Below are 21,637 nucleotides of genomic sequence, written 5' to 3' on the forward strand. Positions count from 1 at the left end.
TATAACTATACGGTAATAGAATCTAATAAAGTACATCTGCTATTTAACTATTCTATTCAAATGACATTATTTGTTTATTTTTAAATTTGTTTAAGGAAACCATTATTTGAGATGTTATTTCTACCGTACGATTACAAATACTCAAACCAGCAACTAATGTAGTAAGTTTATCTCATATAGTTTGTTTTGTTTTTTTTTTAGTTACTGGACACTTTTACATTCCTCATTCAAATTCTCATATCAAAGAAGACTCACATATTGATTACAAAATCTGGCTCAGAGAATCAGTTCATGAAAAATGTAAGGAAAAAGAAAAGACATCTGATTTTACCTAGTGGTCCTGCAATGTTCAGAAAGTCTAAATTAGACTTTTTAAATTTTACAACTGACAAATACACTCAATCTAGGCTTCTCAACAGTCAGCTGAGGTCTCATTTTGTCAGGCCTAGTATCTCTAATGAGTGGTTTACTCTTCAAAGTCCACCATTTTTATGTACAGATTATAAAAATACTATTACAGAAGAAGTTTTGTCATATGGAAAAATGGAGCAATACAAAGTTTGAAAAGAGCTGCCAGATTTTCAGTGGCCACTGAATCTGCTGCATATGAACTAGACAAAAGAGCATATGCATTTCTAACAGGGCCACTTTCACTCCCGTTACTCTTCTCATGCATGCCACTATGTTCTTCTTCCCATTCTGCAACTCTAACATCTTATTTGGTTATTACTTTTGTAATTAAACAAAAATTAACCTAAGTAGCCTCTTTTGCCCTACTGGTCTTACTGATATTAGGGGTTGTATTTGTGAAAGGCATCTATTATGTTGTCAGAAGTCTTTTGGTGCCTGTATGCTCAGTCTTCTATGTCTGTGTATCCCTGGGAGCCTCCTGAGACAGTTAAGAAAACCAAATATGGAATATTAAATATGGAATTCCATATCAAATATGGAATTTTAGATGCTGCCAAACATAGTGCAGCTGTAAGCCAAAAAAAGCAGCCCAGGAGAAAATATTATACATTTGTGTTTTGAACTGACATAAACACTGCAGTAGTTTTTATTCAAATAAAAAGTCAGAAGAGAGGGATATGGCAGTGACCCTTGTATTTAAGAAGGCAAAGACAATGTTTCAGACAGCTATGTGGTTCAGGTTTCCTATTAACTAGATGTAGTCATGCTCTCATTTGGTGTGGGACTTACAGGATATCCTTTGGAGACACATAAATCCAACACAAAGAATTACTGTGGTGGAATGATATGCCCAGTTTTCATACAGCACAACACTAAACCTCTATGATCTCTATTTTTAATTATTTATGCTTTGAAGAAGGCTTGGCATGGTAGCTTTTTATATTTATGAAAGATATAATTGATATGACACTATGGAACATACATGAACTATGTCACATACATAATGTATTACATTAGCATCAACATCCACATTACATTAACTGCCTTAGAGAAAAGAAATACTCATGTTCTCCTGCCAACAGCTTCTCCTCTGAGTAATACCAAAGATGGTCAGTCCTCAAACTTCTCAAGTCTGCTATTTTTTGATAGTTAAGAGCATTTCTTGTTATTTTCAGTATCAAATCATCCCCTTGTGTGACACAATTTTGTAAGTGGAGGACTAGAATTTACGAAATTTTACCTCTAGAAAGGCCTGGGTAGACTCACAAAAGTAATATAAAAAGGATGTCCTGTTTTATTCTTTGCACTTACTTTTAGGAGCAATCTGTATTGTTCTAACTAACAGGAAAAATGTATTTGCTAGGAAGGCTCAGCACAACAGAAAGTAACTTTATAAGTAAACATAGATGAGGCCTGGTGAAGAAAGACCGTTAGACTGAAAACAGGGAAAATGGAGTATACAGTGAATCCCATATTTCAGTGATCTAACTTAAATCTTTTTCAGTTAACAACTAGTTAATAACCATGAAAATGTTTAAGTGTTAAAAGTAGCAAAAGAGGACTAAGATTTCTTCATATAATTAAGCAGAAAACAAAGCTAAAACACCCACAGCCTTTACTCCTCTTCATATATGAAGCAAACAATACATAATAATGCATGCGATGTTATTCCAGCTTTTTTATATGACTTCTTTCATGGAAAAGTTATCCTAATTTTTTTTTTTTTTTTTTTACGTCTCTACTGACTCCACTCAGAACTTTTTCTTTCCAGAGTAATTGAGTAATATTCTTTATACCACTATGCACACACAATTTTTCCCAAACAGAAAACTACAATTATTCTGATACTGTACAAAAAATCAAAGATTTAATAAATAAAAAGGTACATACACACACCAATTGCCTTTTCAGAATTTACAGTTTATCCTCAGATTCAGAGCACTGTGTATAAGTTACCCAGGAGAATTTAGCTCAGCTCTACCTTAATAATCATCCATCTTTGATTTCCTATGGCATGTATTAGCTAGAGACTTATTTTCAAATATTATACTCAAGACTGAGTGAAGTTTAAGGAAAAATTAAAAAACTTACCTTCAAAAACTCTGAAGGCTTTCTTGCAGCTTGGTAGAGGCCATTTTGCAGAATTTGATTTTTGAAAATTTTCTTTTAACTTCAAATATTCCGTAGGAAAAAAAGATTTGGTGGAGTTGTTCAGTTCTATGGTAATAAATGGGAAAGAATGTACAAATCAATGCTGTAAATATAGCAATAATTTGCATACACTTATAATAAAAAAAAATGCTTTATCTACTGTGTAATCCTTTCTCTAATGATAACATCTCTTAAGCTGTTTTAATATCACATGAACCCAAACATTTCCAGATATAGCAAGAACAAGTCTTAAACATGGCTGTTTTGATTCTGTTCCTTTTGTTTCTGTTTAAGAACGATGACGGCAATCTAGCAAAAAGGAAGCATATAAGAAATCAGGTCATTTCATGTAAAAAAATGATGACTTCTATGGATCAAAAATGACATCTATTGAACTTACTGACACATTCTTAGTTCATATTGCTTTTCTGTCTAACAGTATTGCTCAGTAACAGTCTGCAGTGAAAAGAGATGGGAAGAGTCTGAAAATCTTTGTTGAGATTTTTAAAATGTTGTGGATTAACAGGAATTCGTTTGTAGAATGACTAATGGCACATTGCAAGAGCTGACATACCTTATTAGTCTCGAGAGATCATCAACTTCTCATGATACAATCTTGTGAAATACCTACATACACTGCAACTCAAAACTGTCAAAACTAACTTGTCCATAGCAATTTAACAATGTAAAACAATTTTAAAATAACCATGCTTTCCTAACACAGAAAGAAGTGATTTACTTTGTATCAGAGTTGCTAAGCTAGAAGTTAACAGGGAAAACTTCAAACCCCCCACATTTTGACTCTTCAAACCATCATGGGTCCAGATAAATACCAGCAGCCGCTACCATAATTCCTGCTGTATCTTAATAGAAAAAAAAAGACCATTTACAGACCTTCAAAAAGTCTTATGTATTATTTGTTCACCTCTTCCATTGAAATCGTTCATAATTTTTCAATAATCTGTATTTTATGAAATCTGTTTCTCTGGAAAATTTGAGAGACCTAAGCTTTTTGTGAGCTTCCAGAAAGAAGAAAAAATTCCAAATGCCCTTGGATTGCAGTAGCTTTTTCTGTATAAGAGGAAGGCATTGGCAGATTTGAAGCCAAACCCCAAACACAGGTGAAATGAATCAACACAACACATGCAGACTACAGAAATCTCTAAATCCTTCTATCTCATTACCCAAGGACAATGGTACTGCACCCATAAACCTCTGTCACCAATTGGAAAAGAGGCCATTTTCTCTCCCAAATGTAAAAGGAGCAAAATGTGCATTTTTCACTAGCACTTAATTTTTATGCAAGAGCTTGATACGCTACTGGACATATCTGGATTAAACACTATTCAGATTCAGAGAAATAGCCTCTGATGAGACTCTGCCTGCCTCTCATCATATCAACACAGAATATTTTAGTTTTCTTCTACAAGTCATAAAAATCAACACAGTTCTTTCAACTTTATTGTCCAGATTCAAATACTGAAATCTCTGGTCAAGTATCCATCTCCTGGTTTTCACAAAAGGCAGTGGTGCCAACCCTTACTGGCTTTTAGAAGGTTTCTTGATGTCCTGGATTCAGCTGTAGAGGTTATTTTTTCTCCTTCTTAGTAGCTGGTACAGTGCTGTGTTTTCGACTTTAGTCTGAGAACAGTGCTGATAAAACACCAATGTTTTTAGTTGTTGCTAAGTAATGCTTACTCTGATCAAGGACTTTTTCAGGGTTACTTTAATTGGGTTGTAGCTATCAGATCAAAAGCTCTCTTAGGTGTATCCTGGGCACCCTATCAACTGACTAGACGTGATTTTATCCTGATGTAAGAAGGACTTTTAATAAAGCCTTTAAAAAAGATGGGAAGGCACAACAGACACCATCAGAGCTTAACCTTAAACCTAACCCTAACCCTGTCTGGACTGGAACTCACTCTAAAGGGAATCAGTAAGAAAACCTCACTTGATCAAGGCAACAGGGTGAAGAAAGTATCCTCATGGGTCACATCCAGATTTGTAGCTCTGGTTTAAGCACTCTTTTTCTTCATAATTGGGTAATTGAACTCCTAGCCCTCATCTTTTTTTTTGACATGTTACACGCAACCTTCTCTTGCAGATATATTCAGTTTGTAAAACTGTACAAGCCAAGAAGTGAATTTCTGAATATACCCTTAAATGTTTTCTTTTTAAGATATCCTTGTAAGGTAAAATACAGTTATACAAAAGCAAAGCTGTAGAAAATACCCAGAATAAATTAGAGAGTGAAGTAAGTCTTCTCAGCTGTGGCATTACAGAAATACACAAAAAATCCTAGCAACTTTGCTTTGCTGGCTGCACAAACCTATAGCAGCAGTGACTTTAGCCTAACTATTGCATGGCTTACTAAATCTCCTGAGTAAAAAAAAAAATAATATTTGCTACCCTTTAGACTGATTTGGCACTATCCATCTTCCTTAATGTGTTGATTTTATGACTTCTCTAAGCGTATGATATCGTCATCAATATTTCTTGGTTGGTTTAAAAGCTGCTTAGTATGTTATGCACTTGAAAACTACGAAGTATTTTTTTAATATATGTATAACAAATTGAAGTAAATTCAGTGTATCCTTTTCAAAATATATTGCCATGTCAAGCATATATTGCTATGTATTGAATAGCAATATACAAATAGCTGTTGTAAGGCTATATGAATTTCTCTCATCTGAAATTGTTAATACTAAACACATCTCATACATTGCTATGACTCTCTGTTTAGACTAGGCTCCCTGTTTATATATTTATGACACTGTATTTACACTTTAGCCACACAAATACTTTTCCTCAAAACCAGTACATGACTTTTTAATATTTTCACAGAATGGGTTACATTGGAAGGGATGTCTTGAGATCAACCAGTCACAGAATCACAGAATCATAGAATAGGGTTGGAAAGGACATTAAGATCACCTAGTTCTAACCCCCTGCCATGGGCAGGGACACCTCACACTAAACCATGTCACCCAAGGCTCTGTCCAACCCACCCTGCTCAAAAACGGTCAGCTACAGCAGGCAGCCCAGGGTGTCTAGTTGGGTTTTGAGTTTCCACAGATGGAGACCCCACAACCTTTCAGAACAACTTGTCTGACAACCTTCACAGTGAAAAGGTGTTTTCCTTGTTCACATGGAATTTCATGTGTTTCAGTTTGTGACTACTACTGCTTGTACTGTCAGTGGGCACCAGTGAGAAGAGTCCAGCTCCCTCTTCTTCATTCCCTCCCATAACATATTTTACACATTGCATATTAAGTACTCAAAAATTGCAAATAATCCTGGTAATATTTCAAATAGCAGTACTTTGAATGTGTTGAAAAGTTTTGCAAATACATTTTACCAAGCATCTGTATTTTCTCTTTGTGCTGTCCCAGCAGTATTTTGCTGCATCCAATCTGTTAAGTAGCTTTTTCTTTTCTTTTTTTTTTTTATTTAATTTAAATAGCCCTTAAAAAACAACTAAAAGTAATTATCTACCGGTGAAACACACTTCATCTGTATATCAAATCCAAAGGAGCATCAAACATTAAGCAAATGAAGTGAGAACAGCTTGAAACCTCTACACATCAGCCAGGCAGGGTGCTGAGAGTGCTCAGGCTGCAGCTTTCCATCCATTTTTCCTGCTGCATTACTGATATAGTCAGTCCCTATTTCTGGCCACCAACAGCAATAAATTGAACCATCCTGGTTCACTGGTTAGTTTGTCTAAAAAATGCCTCCTTCTTACCTAAAGGAATTCATATTTGACCTAGTTGGTTCTTTGAACTGGTCTGCCATCAAATTATACAAAGTTGAGCTTGTGCAGAGCAAGAATCTGCACAAACAGAAATACAAGTTGGGCAGGTCTGCTGATAAATGTGATATCATACTTCAATACTCTGCATCCTCAACCTATCATCATCACAGCACTCTCCCAGTTTAAAAAGTATTGCTGCAAGATCTCTGCAGCATGCAAAAATAAACAAATTCTCCTGCGTGGCTGAGTCATTTCCATTACTTTGTGACCTGTCTATACACATTTTAAGAACTCTAAAAGGCCTAACTCCAGTTATTATATTGCAATTTTGTTCATGGTGCTTGAATTTATCTTCTTAAGCTCCAGGTATAAAAGACTGACTTGTGCTGTTCCAGGTATCCCATCTACATCTGCTTACCCTCTTCTAACCTTGTACCCTTTCTCACGTCAGACACCTCTTATCCACCACACTCTCCTACTGCTAAAAGTCAGGAATACTAGAGATAAGGGTGTAAGAGGCCAGGAAGGGAGACTTTTAAAAAAAGTTTAGTGAGGAGGATATAGTTCTGCCAATCTTTCTTTTCACTCATAGCTAAATTAAACCCATAAAACCAAGAAAAGTGCATTTTTTGGTGTGTTGGTATGTTAGTAATTTTAAAAATGCTTTTCTTGGTAGGATATTTTAAGAAAATCTTTATTATGTTTGGAGTCTGTGAGCATTCAGCAAGAGGAAGCCGATGAAATGCAAAATATCAGAATCGCACTTCAAAAATCAGACAGTTTTAAAATATGCATCCAGAATAGTTTCTCGCTACTGAAGAAAGCCTGCATGGAATAGTCCTAGGAGGAGTTAAATGCAAAGACCTTACAGTGGATTAACATCATTAAATTTTGTTCTGCATGCATTTTGAATGTGGCCCATTGCATATTGCTTTTAATTTATTTTTTCTTTTAGCAGGGTCTTACTATACTTTAAACTACATATTTATTCTGGCCATAAATACAACAGGGAAAGCCACAAATACTTTTCTCTATTTTAAAAACTTTCATTTTGATACCTGCTTGGAAAAAGACTCTGGCAATTGTAGTGCGACACAGTGGACATGGAGTACTGGCTGGATTGTCTTTGGCAAGCATCCTTAAGCAAGGCTCACAAAAGATGTGGTGGCATGGATAGCACATGTAAGGATTGAAATAAACATCCAGGCACACTGCACAGAGATAGTTTTCTTTATCTCCTCTGAGGTCATGCTCATCATCTGTATGCAGGTTATCATTTGCAGTCTGCAAGAAGAAAAAGAAAACATCTTTTCACAGCTCAGCTCATAACCATTTTGGATAAACCAATCACTAGGAAGGTGACTTTCAATAACACTTAAGAAGCTGGTACACACTGGTGATACTCTTAATTTTTAATACAAGTTACTTTCAACAAGATGATGTAACATAATGATAAGAGGAATGTCAGAACACACATTTGTGGGAAAGGTGAACAAAAATCATATGAGACAGTGAAAGAACAAAATAACAAAAGCAAAAAGGTTGAGTAAAACTGTAGTTTGATCAGGTTCCTTCTTTTATTATGGATTTTAAAAATTTATTTGCAACTTTATTACCAAAATAGCTCGTTACATTGCCAGGGAAGGCAAAACAAAACAAAAATTCTCTAAAAATAATCACTGGATTGCTCTGCCTTTGAAAAATAATTTACAAAGGGCATTTTCAGCAAGAATAATGGCTCCCAGTTTGAAACAAGCCACAACTTTATTACTATAATGCAGAATCTAAACCTCAGAGAAGAAAGTAGAGTCTAGAAAACTCTACCATCTTTGGTAACTGTTGTTTTTTGACAGCACATGTGCTCCAAATTTTCTTGCACTGATATATTCATAGGGGAACATAGCTGGACTCCCCAGCGCACTTGCCATGTAAGTGTTAACACCTTGTGTATATTGCCAGGATTCGGCTTTTGTCTTGTAAGATGAATAAGCCCTTCCATGTAATCTGAATATCTGATACTAATTTCATCTGAGGTTTTTGGCTTAAAGAAAAAAGCTATCTTTTTCATCTGTATGGGAGTCATACAAGAGACAGTGACTTTGCTCTAGCTCCTCTATGCATTCTCCCTGCTTCACGTCTAACAGAACCCAACACAGCCCAGTATCTAAGACACCCACTAGGAAAGAACAAAGACAGAGGAGGGTATCAGATGCTGCTCAGAACTCTTCCCTCATGCCTCTTGTTTTAAATTCCCAGTCCTTGTCTCATTATCTTAGTTTAAGTGTCTTAATTCTAAGCTGCCTTGTAGTATCTGTGACTTCTTGCAAGCTCCAGTATCCATCCTTAATACCCTCACATCCCTTGCTCAACCACTGCTCTGTAGGTACTCTGGTAGTCCTGCAACACTAGCTCCACAAGTCTTTCCAGACACCTATCACTGACATTAAGCACACCTGTTGATGCACTTCTACTCAATAAATACTACTCTCTGCTAGAGCAGCTGCTTGATTTGCATCTAATTTGTATGCCCACTAGCTGTGTATTTCACAGGCCACTTTTGACACTCACAGACCATTACAGACAACCACTGCCTGATATTGGTATACCAAATATTAATGACTGTTATTTTGTGCCTACTGTAGAGATGGGAGTCTCTAGATAGCATATATGGCTAATACGTTTGGATTTCTGCTGTCTCTCAGTAATCAGTCCACTTCTACCTGGGATACTGGACACTGCGGATAATGAGTAATTCTAACAGTATGGGTACTGGGGAAGTAATTAAAAAATACACAGTAGAAATATTTACCCAGAATCTATCAGTTCTGGATAAGCATTCATCCTGTCAGTCCAGCTCAGCTTTTGCATCATACTTTCCAGAATACTAGGTGCCAAAAGGGCTTACAAATTCTGTCCTGCTGTGACACAAACCCATGGAAACAGTTTGGTTTTAGCAGTGTGTCCAGACTTAAGCTCTTGTGCAACCCTAAGCATTAATAACTGTGGGTTCTTGCAGTACTTACCTCAGCACTTACCACTCCAACTTGATTTTCTCCATGCCAGACTTGAGAGGGGCCCAGAAAAATTCAGTGTATATTGAAACTTACTGCAGGGGCAGCCAGGCTGTACTGATAAGCAGCCAGTAGAGGTCTGGCTGGGACTAACATCTACAGAAGCTAGCACAAAATGAAAAGATGGAGGCAAGGGGAGAAAAGGGAAGATGCAAGCTTTTGCTGACTGGCTTTGATAAGTACTGATTTGAAATATAAAATGTGTACAGAGGAGCTGCCTGCCTCAGTGGCTGCAAGTTAAACATCTTGCATGAGCAGTTAGGTAAATGAGGGTGTTAGTGGCAACATGGCTGACAACTCAAGGATAATGATTGGTTCTGAGATAGGTTTGTAATCATGGTAAGATGCACAACCAGGAGAATCTCCCAGCCAATTGCAACTAGAAAGAAGATCAAAATTATTCTGATGTGCAAACTAGACTCTAGTTAAGAATAATCTCCTTAGCAGATCAAAGGAAGACTTTTCTACAGCTTTGTGCTCCTTCTCAAAAGACCTAAAGACCTATCTAGGCACATGGCATCATTTTGTACTGCAAAGCTAAAATCAGAGCAACCTCCTTAGGCAAGAAGCTAATACACAATAACTTAAACAGGCATTATTGTGCATTTGCAATTAAGCAGTGCCCATATGTTCCAGCTAGAGCCAGAGATTTGGTGTTTGAGTGCTTTACAATCTAAACTGGTTAGGAGGGAAAAAAATTCTTTCTGCCCTTGCATGCTTAATGTGAAGGTAGATAAAACTGGAGTCTCTTTGCAGAGACACCTGTTTCTATTCTCCTACATGAACAGTACCTCAAAAAGAGAAACAATGGTGTAGGAAGCTTAAGAAGTCACATTTTCATCATTACAAATCATGAGGAAGACTTCATTTGCTGCACATTCACATACCTCACATTTTGAAAGTGTGCAGTACGCATGTTCTCCATCATCTTGGAAGATGCCTCTTGGTAATCTGTTCTATGCTATTCATAAACTGTACATAAATAAACCTATAATGATCTGCAGCTCTAAAATAGACTTTAAGTCTTCAATTATACTAATCAGAATCATACACCCAGGTCTGAAAAAGTTTAAAGAATGAATATAGATACTGTTTTGTATAGAAATGGCTTAAAAAGAAATAAATACTTATTGGTTCCTGCTGGAAAAAATGATCAGTAGGTTTAGCCCAAAAGAAATGTGGCTTGTAGGAGTGCCACATCTATCCAACAGATCATCCCACACCAGCTTTTGAACCCATTAGTCAATTGTAAACAAATCTGACATAAGGGTTGTGACCTCAGGTATACTTGGTTCCTAAACATTTCATAAAAATTGACAGCTAGATTAAGTAGAGAGGTTAACAATGAGTGTCACTGCTACAGAGAAGTCTGCAGGTGTTTTGTTGCTTTGAAAAGAATTTATCTAGCCTAATTTCTGCAGACCAAATTGGTGAATTTTTATGGGGTTTCAAAAGCAAATATAGAAAACAAATGCAAGTGCAATTTTAAAATGTAGGAAAATACCTATTAAAAATCTTTACTACCTAAACTAGCAGAAGTTCTTCCAAATCAGGCTGTAAGGTCCACCAGGGTTTGTATGCTGTTGAGCACTCTGTTTTGGTGGACTGATACAATGAATGCAAAAGGACACCTTTCCACATGTCTAGCAAACCTAACCTTAAAACATATATATCATAATAGGCCAGAGATGCTAATGCCCATGGCTTAAATATCTGTACAGATCAATAATTCAGTCTGAATTCCCTACACTCCAAAATTTCCCCTCATACAATATTTCAGAAAAATCCAAAGGCAAGCAATTCAAAGCAGAGCAAAGCAGCCTAAACAGCTCTCTGAAGCTGCCTACTGCTACACCTTCCATTCATAACCTCTCTGCTGCATTTGGGTTGGATAAATTGCTCAAGAATATAAAACTGAATAACATTTTCTTCATTATTATTCTAGTGAACTTTGGTTTAAAGCTATGTGTGCATATATATATATATATATTTATTCCATTTAGAAGTAGCTTTAGGCAGTCGAGTGGCTCCTGTGTGATCAGGCGTTTTGCAGACCAAGGCTTCTAAGTCAATTACTGATAGGACACCTATGCTTTTTGTATATGGGGCTCTAACAAGACAATAAATAAATAAACAAACAGTGAAAATTAAAATCAGAATATTCTCAGTAGATATTTGCACTCTAACCTCTATGTAGCCTCTTACGTTTTCCAGAGAAAATAACCTGTTTTCCTCCTTCTCACAGAAGATCAGTTCCTTAAAACTTCAATTCCTTTTCTGTCTCTATTTGAGTTATCGAAGGTTGTTCTGAGGTCATGTTTATTCATGAGGGTTACTGCTTTTCAGACCTGAAAGGACTTTTTTGACTTTCCAAGCTTTGTTTTTTTCCACATCCTAGAAGTCTGCCTAATCAAATATGCTTTATTTGATTTGTTTAATCAAATATATGTACACATACTAACTTCTATCAGTCTCAAACTGTTTTTATCTTTAGGTAATGATGGCTACAATAGTATTACTATAATCTTTTCTTAATCCTGAATGATCTCAGCAAAAAGTACAGGCAAGTTAATTTCTTACCTAGTTAAATTTTACTCAATTATTATAGTTGAGAAACTATAATGGTTGAGAACGTATTAGGGTTTTTTAATGTTTACTGTATCCAAACAACACACATACTATAAAGAGTCAGGTCAACAACTCTATGAGCTTCTCATACTCCTGCCTATGATAATTATCCAGTCTATTATTTCAGTGTATGAGCACTTCACAAGTCTGTGACTTTGTATGATTGCCAAGCTACTCAGCTATAAACTTGTGAAGTTCTGCACAGTGTTGTTTGGACTTGACTAGGTGACTGCATCTGAGCAAATTACTGCTGAGTCATGAGAAGGTCTAACTCACAAATTAACATGCATGTGAAAAAACTGAATAGCATACAGAAAAGTTACTAGAGATTAAAACAGTAAGCAATTTGCCTGAAGATGAGATGCTCATAGAGAGCAAATGCTGCTTGTTAATTATGAGCCCTAATGTGTCACCTGGCAGTAGTACTGCTTTCTTTTGTTCAAGTGCTGACACCTGACACAGTTCGGAGGAAGGATCAAAGGCTCTGACAAGGACGTGCACGGTCAACAAACCATTAAGAATTGCTGTGAGTTCACTGCTCTTCTCAGGAGTTAAAAGATGTTAGGTTGAGCACCCTGAAATACAAGTAAGTCTTTTCATATGCTGATCTGGAAACATTAGCTTGAAAATATTGTTGAAGCTAAAGGAAGAGATGAGACTTTTTTTTGGTTCCAGATGGAAACACTTGGGCAACTGGGAAGTAGGAGCTGAGCAACTGATACTTGGACACAGACAGGCCTTGCTTCAGTGCTTACAAAGACTGTCTGGAGCAGCAGTATTGGAAACTATTCCTTATGACCAGTAACAAAGAAGTCAAGGGTCCAGAAACAAGGATTTATGCATCTCATTTAACCCATGTGATTTTGCCTCTTTGATGAGGCCATTTATGTCAGCAGCAGAGGCCTCACTAACGGATTACGAAGGGATATGACAAAAATGCCAATTCCATGGAGTCTTGTAAGGCCAAAAAATTCTTCCAAGTGCTGAATGCCAGGACACCTTCATAACCAGAAAGTGTGGATATAAAAAAACACTGGAATGATATACTTTATGCTTGCCCCAAAGGAATTTCATCTCTTGCTGCCTACACAGAACTCTTTTAAAGACTGTCCTGAAGTTCTGCACAGGTTGTTACTGAGATCTCTTCTAGAATCACATAACCAAGTTTGAACATCTATAATTTATAATTGGCATTGAAAAACAGAGAAGGCACAAGAAAAACATATAAAAGCCTAAAATACATCATGCGACAGAAGGCATTTAATCAACTTGATTTTTTAAAATCTATCAGAAAAAGGAATAACAAGATGCCACATCTTGCACATGCAATTACACTTCAAACTGAAAATAAGCCACAAATTCGAAGTGAGAACAATAACAATTTAAGTGGATTATCAATGCGATAAACACTCCATCACTTATGGACTACATATATGTGGACTAGGACTATTTTTTTCCAAAATGGCTAATCTCATGGCATGTGCATTAATGGAGTGGGGATAAGACACTGAGTGCAAAGCCTATGGGAGGTTATTTATCAGTATAACTATTACAGATCTGCTGCAGTTAGAAGTTAATAGAGAGACAGTACTAGCACTGACATGACTGGATTAATTAACCACTTCATGAATAATAAAGCCCATCCTTTCCATGGGCACTTCACTGAAGTCTAAGTAGGTTCAGCCTGCATTTTATTTCTCTAGAGAAGCAGTTATACTCAAAAAATATCAAGGAAAGCTGACAATGTCTGACTTTGATACACCTAAAATTATTACAAAGAAACAGGGTACATTTATTTAATCTGACTGTTCAAGGAACCATGCCCTTCTTATACACTTCATTAATTACCAAATAAATTAATGAACATTATTTAGAACATTTTTTTTTAACTTCTGGTTAGAGATTCATTAAGAGTTACAGAACTGTAATACCCTCAGTAACCTGTCAATGACAAACACTATTTAATGCTAGTTAAGTGCAATATTAATATTATTTCTTTTATGTAAAAGGTCAAACCAATTTATAAAATGGCTTGATATGTGGCAAGTTAACCGATTTGTCTCAATGAAGTATTTTTACTTCAGCAGATCTTTAATCTTACTTATGTCAGGAGATAAAGGCTTATTCTGCAGAAGAAACGAAAAATGAAACTCAGAAAAAAAGATAAAGTAGAAGAAAATGATCTAATATATTCTCTTTTTGTTCCTGTACACACTTCACAGAACTAGAATAATGACTATGTTATTGTACTGCTGATTTCGATCACATTGAAACAGGCCACATGCAACAGAATAACCCCTGTGCTAGATGCTGTATTATGCACATATCCCCTTTCTTTCCAAGAATCTTCTATAATATATTTCAGTTTCTTGCTGAGATTGATTTGAAATTATTTAAGCATCTTTGTTATGCAATTTGGTTAATTTCTGCAGCTATATCTTTGGAGTAACTGAGACTTAAACCTTTAAGAATATACAGCTAAACTGGCAGCTAGCTCTAGATATTATTACCCTCTTGGAAATTTCTCTTAGGAGAATCAGATTTATTGTTCGAGCAATATCTGTAAATACAGCTTTTATGGAGAACTCTTGAAGATCATGGCAACTACTTCATTGACTTATCATGAAGTATTACTCCTATTAAAATAATTTAATTATCAATATGAATTCAGAGATAGCCACTGGAATAAATGTTATTCAAAATACTTGAGCTACAATCATCTGAATGTTTAATATTTATATCCACCCCTAAACTACTATATAAGAAGAGCCATCTTACAAGCCTATCTTCACTTTCATTTTGATTTTGTATTTAATAAACCATGCATATTATTTATTCAGGCATTAAAGAGAATGGTGTGAGCAGTACACCTAAGCTGGCAAATGAAACTTCATACCAAAAATGAATATGCAGACTAGAGCATTCATGCACAGCTATGAGTGTCAGCACACCTAACAAGTAAATATTAATAATCATTCATCTTTATTGTAACCAGTATTTCAAAGAGGAGGAAAATTCTGCAGACACCTGCAGAAATTTCTGTGAATCTCCTTGAGCCTTGATGCAATGCCTAAATAACAGAAGGTTGAGCCGGCCCTTCTGGTGCGAATTCCATGCAGAGAAAACATTTTCAACGATTTCTTTCTTTTTTTTCTTTAAAGAATTTACAGGGGAAAAAAAAAAGGAGAGTATTGTACCTCCTTTTGATATTACAGATCTCCTCTGTGTTATGGAAACTGCAATGATGTAGAATTGGCAGTAACACTTGCAATAAGCATACTGCTGAGGTTTACAGACATATGTGGACTGGAGGGCTAAATTACAGCCCTGAAGAAATAAACAAGCTCCAAGCACAAAGACTGCCTTGTTAGTCAGATCAAAGCATTTGCTATCTACAGCTGGAGTTCTCTCTAGTACAACAAGAGTACAACTGCTCTCTAGTACAACCTAGCAGTTGTTCTGGTACATGGTAAAAAAAGAAAGTCCTGTCAATTCACCTACCTAAAGAGCTAGAGAATCAATAAAGTATTTATGTTGAAATATTAATGTTATACCCGTAAAATCAGCATATATTTTAACAAAGAGATCTGTAGTACTGAAATAACAGACATTTGTGTGCATTCATTTTTCCATTTACTTCTAGGCTTTGCGTAAATCATAGAATCATAGAATCGTTAGGGTTGGAAAGGACCTTAAGATCATCAAGTTCCAATCCCCCTGCTGTGGGCAGGGACACCTCACACTAAACCATATCACCCAAGGCCTCATCCAACCTGGTCTTGAACACTGCCAGGGATGGAGCATTCACAACCTCTCTGGGCAACCTATTCCAGTGCCTCACCACCATAACAGGAAGGAATTTCCTCCTTATATTCAATCTAAACTTCCCCTGTTTAAGTTTTAACCCGTTACCCCTTTTCTTGTCACTACAGTCCCTAATGAAGAGTCTCTCCCCACCATCCCTATAGGCCCCTTTCAGATACTGGAAGGCTGCTATGAGGTCTCCACGCAGCCTTCTCTTCTCCAGGCTGAACAGCCCCAACTTCCTCAGCCTGTCTTCATGCGGGAGGTGCTCCATTCCCCTGCTCATCCTCATGGCCCTTCTCTGGACTTGCTCCAACAGTTTCATGTCCTTTTTATGTTGAGGACACCAGAACTGCACACAATACTCCAGGTGAGGTCTCACAAGAGCAGAGTAGAGGGGCAGGATCACCTCCTTTGACCTATATATACTATTACTGTGTTAGGGAAAATATTCAGAATGTCTGTAAAAGAATGTCTGGAACAGTGATGCTGTATTTTGGCAGATTTGCATAAATATATCAAATAACACATATGAAATTTTTCTTATGATTCAGCATAAATCTGAAGCAAATTACAGCGATGCATGACACAATCTGAGCTACCAGCATACAAAAAGCCATTTAGTGAAGAACACATACTCTTGTCATTAATATAGGTTCCTTCCCCAGTGCTGTACAGCAGAAAGTGGAGTAGGCAACATTGGAAGAGTGCTGGTCAGAGAGGGAGGTCCACTGCTGTTTTGAACAGCACTTACAAACCGTTTGCATTGCCACATCTGGAACACACCTTCGTAAATAACAACATCAGTCTACAGATTACTAGTTACCTACCAAAGCCTCATTATTCCTGGGATTTGCCAGCACCAAGTTACAGTTCTGTCTGCTCATACAGTCTACACCAACTACATAGATTTGTCTACAGCTATCAAAACTTTAATATGATGAGTTACAGAGTTACATAGAGTTTCTGCCTGTTAGGTATGGTTGTAGAAGACTTATTACTGTTTTAGACAGAAAACTGAGCCTGCTGAACTGAACTCTCATCACAGTTTTGTTGTTTTGTTGGGTTTTTTTTTTGTTTTTTTTTCAAAAATGTCTTTAAATAAATTTTACACAAACTCCTTACTAGTATTACGTAAACACGACACTTTCAGTCGTTAATTGTGGCTACACAGTCACTCAGATTTTATTAATACAGTAATAACACATATTACCAACGGAAGCTGGGGCAGAAATGAGAAAATTATTGCCTTTTATTCATCAGATAAGAGAGAATTTAGTTAAGAGCCATCACAACTATGACTCCAAAAAAGCATTTAACCCAGACGAATTAACTCTGCCTCTGTATTCACCTGGACGCACATTACGGTATGCCCAACCCTGACCCTTCAAGAGGGCATCTTTGGAATGTAATACCCCTCTGTTGGACTGGGTTCCCACAAGTGTCCTTTTAATTGGGCTGGGACATTCCTACCGCTCACCCCCAAATCAAGATACAAACAGAACACCCTCGATTTATGAATTTGCAAGTTCCACAATTGAGGCATAGTTTGTGACATATTACAGTAAAAGGATCCACCTAGTAAGATGAACTGCTTTAGAATAAGTCTAAAATTGGGAACCTAAAACTGTAGACAAAATTATGTTCCCAGTTTTGAGGTTTCCATATGTGAATCGAACAACTGGGTGATCATCTTGCTCAGAACAATCAGGCCACCTATTTAAAGTGTCTTGACTGAGTTTCTTAAACTCAGTTTAATTATTTATTACATAATAGACTCCATCTCTAAGCAGTTTTTAAAGAACATCATTTACTTATACTGAAGGAAAATAAAGACAAAGGTTTCAAAGAAGAATATGTCTGAGAAACCCAGGGGAAAGGTAATCACATTTCATCAGTGTTGCTCAATTTTTTAAACCTAGTAGAATCACTATTGAATAACTTCATCAGAATAAATTCTTTGAATTCACTTCTTCTGCAGTTCTGGGATGACTTGAAAAAAACCATATAGTTTCCTTAAAATGCAAGCTAACAGATCACTGAAATACATTGTATGTTTTTACATCAAAAAAAAAACAACAGCAAAATGATGGCAGATTTTCAATTACTACAAATTTGCAAGAATTCCAAGTATTTTTGATTTTCTATAAAACTTCTAATACCTTTCCAAAGATTTTCTTTTGAAAAGAGAAGAAAAAGTTGAAAAGAAAAAAAAAAAGTATTTAAGGTTAAGACTCTAGGAGTCATCAACAAAAACAAAAGAAGCAAGATATTTTTCTCCACCTGTGGTAAATATTACAATGAAAAATTAAAACAATAAACAACCAAAATACAAAAGTGTTTCAGATGTCTTCATTCAGTGATAGAAAAAAAAAAAAGGCCCTTTTTCTTCTTTACATGCAACCTTTGGAAACTAGCACTGAAATTTGATCCTCTGCTTTAAAAAAAAAAAAAAAAATCCATGTGGATCTGCAGTAATAAAAGGCAATCCAACTGTTTTATATATTGTTTTTCTGACAAACAAAGTCTAGATGCTTGATTTGATTAATCTATCTTTCCTCAACTCTCATTTTGATGGTATTTTATCAGAAATTATGGTTCTGTAATGGCAGCTGTCAGGAATAAGCACTACATTCTTCCCCTGGTATAGAGTCAGCCATATCCAAAGTCATCCAAAATCTGCAAAAGCTTGCTTTCCTCAAATTTATTCATTAGAAGCCTCAGACTGAAAGTGCTGAACATGGATGGCCTCAAAGGGGTCAGCTGTCAGTACACTGATACATAAATAAATCCTCTTTCCAGATACTTCATTTAAGCTACTGCTATTCAAATCTTTTCTGTCTGATAAACAGAGCAGAAATTATTGCTTATTTTTTTTCCTTTCACAGAAAGAAAACTGCATTCACTGAAAAAGCATTACAATACTCAAGACTTTATTTTATGCAAGACATGAATTTTCTGTGTTGTATAAGCAGCATGTTGCATCGTACTTGATTTTCCTCAGAAGTTATTTATGAAGACAGTAAGGCCATTTTAAATTTTAGGGTGGCAACATTTCTCAAGAGCCTTTTACAAAAGCACTGAGAAGTCTGAATAATGATTTCTGAAGATTTCAATCTTTTCTCCCTGCTATAGGGTAACACTGCAGTGTTTCCTTCTAGTGAAGTCTCTCACAAAGCTTCCCAGAAACCAAGTATGAAAATCTCTTCCCCCCTCTCACCCTCCATAAGTGAGTTTAAAGCTTTTCTTTGGAATGACAGGATGCTGAAATAGGAAGATTGAGATGAACATCTGCTATTTCACATTTCTCTGCCTGGATTATAAAAGTAAGATGCAACTCTTAAGGTTTGTAATATCCTCACCAACAGAAAGATTTAAGAATTACTCTGCTACAGTCTGTAACTAACTAAAAATAGCATTATTAGCAAACGAAAGCAAACTCAAAGTAATTGGTAACTGTAAGAAAAAACATACCAATAAAAAAAATCCCAGGCCATTTACTCCTGTCCACCACTTCTCAAACAGCATTCCCTTTGCAATAACTTACTGAAAACATAAAGCTTACAGAAGGTCCAGACTGTCCACAAATTAAAGCTTTCTGAATGTTAAGCAGCAGACTGATGACAAGATCTTTTGACAAGCCCTGCCAGCTGTCCCTTCTCTTGTACAGAAACCTCTTCACCTAGCAATGGGCTAGGCATGGTATGTGGTACTTCTTTAGCTGGCATGAAGTTGTTATACACAGTTTTATTTATATAACACATGCTACCCTGATAATTCTTATGCCTTGAGTTTATGTTTAAAGAACATGTTGCTACAATGCTAGACTTTTGGATTAAAAAAAGTCAAAATAATAGCAATGTTAGGTTTTCTTTCCTAGTTGCTTTGCTGATGAAATTTTCTTAGCAAAGAAAAAAGCACTTGACTGCACATGGACAGGAATTCAATTCAAATTTCTCTCATTTTGTTTAAAGGGACTATAACCCTGTGGATGACATAGAAGTGGCAGAAGAAGATTTGCAAAGAATGAGCTGGATGAGGACATAAGAAAACCTTTCTTTTGGCCAGCATTTTAACAGGCAATATTTAGGAGGTAGACATAGACTTACCTTTGCTTTGAACTTCCCAACTAGAAGGAAGTGCAGCAGGAGGGCCAGGAGACCTCCTTGGATGGATAAGGAGCTACTGAGGAAAATTCAAATAAAAAAAGAGGCTTATAAAATGTGGAAGCAAGGACAGGCGGCATGGGAAGACTACAGGGATGTTGTCCAGGAAGCTAGGGAACAGGTTAGGAAAGCCAAGGCCCAGTTAGAATTAAACTTGGCTAGGGATATTAAAGATAACAGGAAGGGATTCTACAAGTACATAGCAAATAAAAAACAGACCAGGGAGAATGTAGGCCCCCTCAGGAAGCTCTCAGGAGAACTGGCTACGCAGGATTTGGAGAAGGCTGAGGTTCTGAATGACTTCTTTGCCTCGGTCTTCACTGGCAAAGGCTCTGACTGCACCACCCAAGTCTTGGAAAGCAGATGCAAGGACTGTGAGAATGAAGACCTCGGGCCCACTGTAGGAGAGGATCTGGTTCAAGCCCTTCTTAAAAATCTGAACATGCACAAGTCCATGGGACCTGATGAGATCCAACCGTGGGTCCTGAAGGAGCTGGCGAATGAAGTTGCTAAGCCACTGGCCATCACATTTGAGAAATAATGGCAGTCAGGTGAAGTTCCCGATGACTGCAAAAAGGGAAATATAACCCCCATTTTCAAGAAGGGGAAAATGGATGACCCGGGGAACTACAGACCAGTCAGTCTCACCTCTGTGCCTGGCAAAATCTTGGAGCACATTCTCCTGGAAGGCATGCTAAGGCACATGAAAATCAACAAGGTGGTTGGTGACAGCCAGCATGGCTTCACTAAGGGGAAATCCTGCCTGACCAATCTGGTGGCCTTCTATGATGGGGCTACAGAACTGATGGACAGGGGTAGAGCAGCTGACGTCATCTACCTGGACTTGTGTAAAGTATTCAACACTGTCCCACACGACATCCTTGTCTCTGAATTGGAGAGACATCAATTTGATGGATGGACTGCTTGGTGGATAAAGAACTGGCTGGACGGCCTCACGCAAAGAGTTGTGGTCAACGGCTCAATGTCCGGCTGGAGACCAGTAACGAGTGGTGTCCCTCAGGGATCGGTGTTGGGACCGGTCTGGTTCAACATCTTTGTCGCTGACATGGCCAGTGGGATCGAGTGCACCCTCAGCAGGTTTGCCGATGACACCAAGCTGTGTGGTTCAGTTGATACCCTGGAGGGAAGGAATGCCATCCAGAGGGACCTTGACACGCTTGTGAGATGGGCTGAAGCCAACCTTATGAAGTTTAACCATGACAAGTGCAAGGTCCTACACCTGGGTTGGAGCAATCCCAGGCACAGCTACAGGTTGGGCAGGGAAGAGATTCAGAGAAGCCCTGCAGAGAAGGACTGCAACACTGGGGGTGCTGCTCAATGAGAAAATGAACATGAGCCGGCTTCAGTGTGCGCTCACAGCCCAGAAAGCCAAACATATCCTGGGCTGCATCAAAAGGAGTGTGACCAGCAGGTCGAAGGAGGTGATCCTGCCCCTCTACTCTGCTCTCGTGAGACCTCACCTGGAGTACTGGGTGCAGTTCTGGTGTCCTCAACATAAAAAGGACATGGAACTGTTGGAACAAGCCCAGAGGAGGGTCACGAGAATGATCAGGGGACTGGAGCACCTCCCGTATGAAGACAGGCTGAGGAAGTTGGGGCTGTTCATCCTGGAGAAGAGAAGGCTGCGTGGA

General features: G+C 37.4%; 1 protein-coding gene across 3 annotated transcripts in view; it reads right to left on the reverse strand.

Moving 5' to 3' along the window:
* Positions 1-21,637, reverse strand: part of RNF180 (ring finger protein 180) — a 72,543-nt gene that overhangs the window by 17,575 nt on the left and 33,331 nt on the right. For all 3 annotated transcript variants that reach the window (XM_061475710.1, XM_061475709.1, XM_061475711.1), the window contains exons 5-6: positions 7,375-7,600; positions 2,503-2,628 (exon numbers count right to left, since the gene is read on the reverse strand). In XM_061475710.1, the coding sequence (XP_061331694.1) occupies positions 2,503-2,628; positions 7,375-7,600 (352 nt within the window). The remainder of the gene's footprint in view (positions 1-2,502; positions 2,629-7,374; positions 7,601-21,637) is intronic.

The sequence above is a fragment of the Pezoporus flaviventris genome, unplaced genomic scaffold (genome assembly GCF_033815535.1).
Source record: "Pezoporus flaviventris isolate CSIRO_AGI_PZ_B2104156 unplaced genomic scaffold, CSIRO_AGI_Pfla_v1 ptg000089l, whole genome shotgun sequence".
Taxonomy (NCBI): domain Eukaryota; kingdom Metazoa; phylum Chordata; class Aves; order Psittaciformes; family Psittacidae; genus Pezoporus; species Pezoporus flaviventris.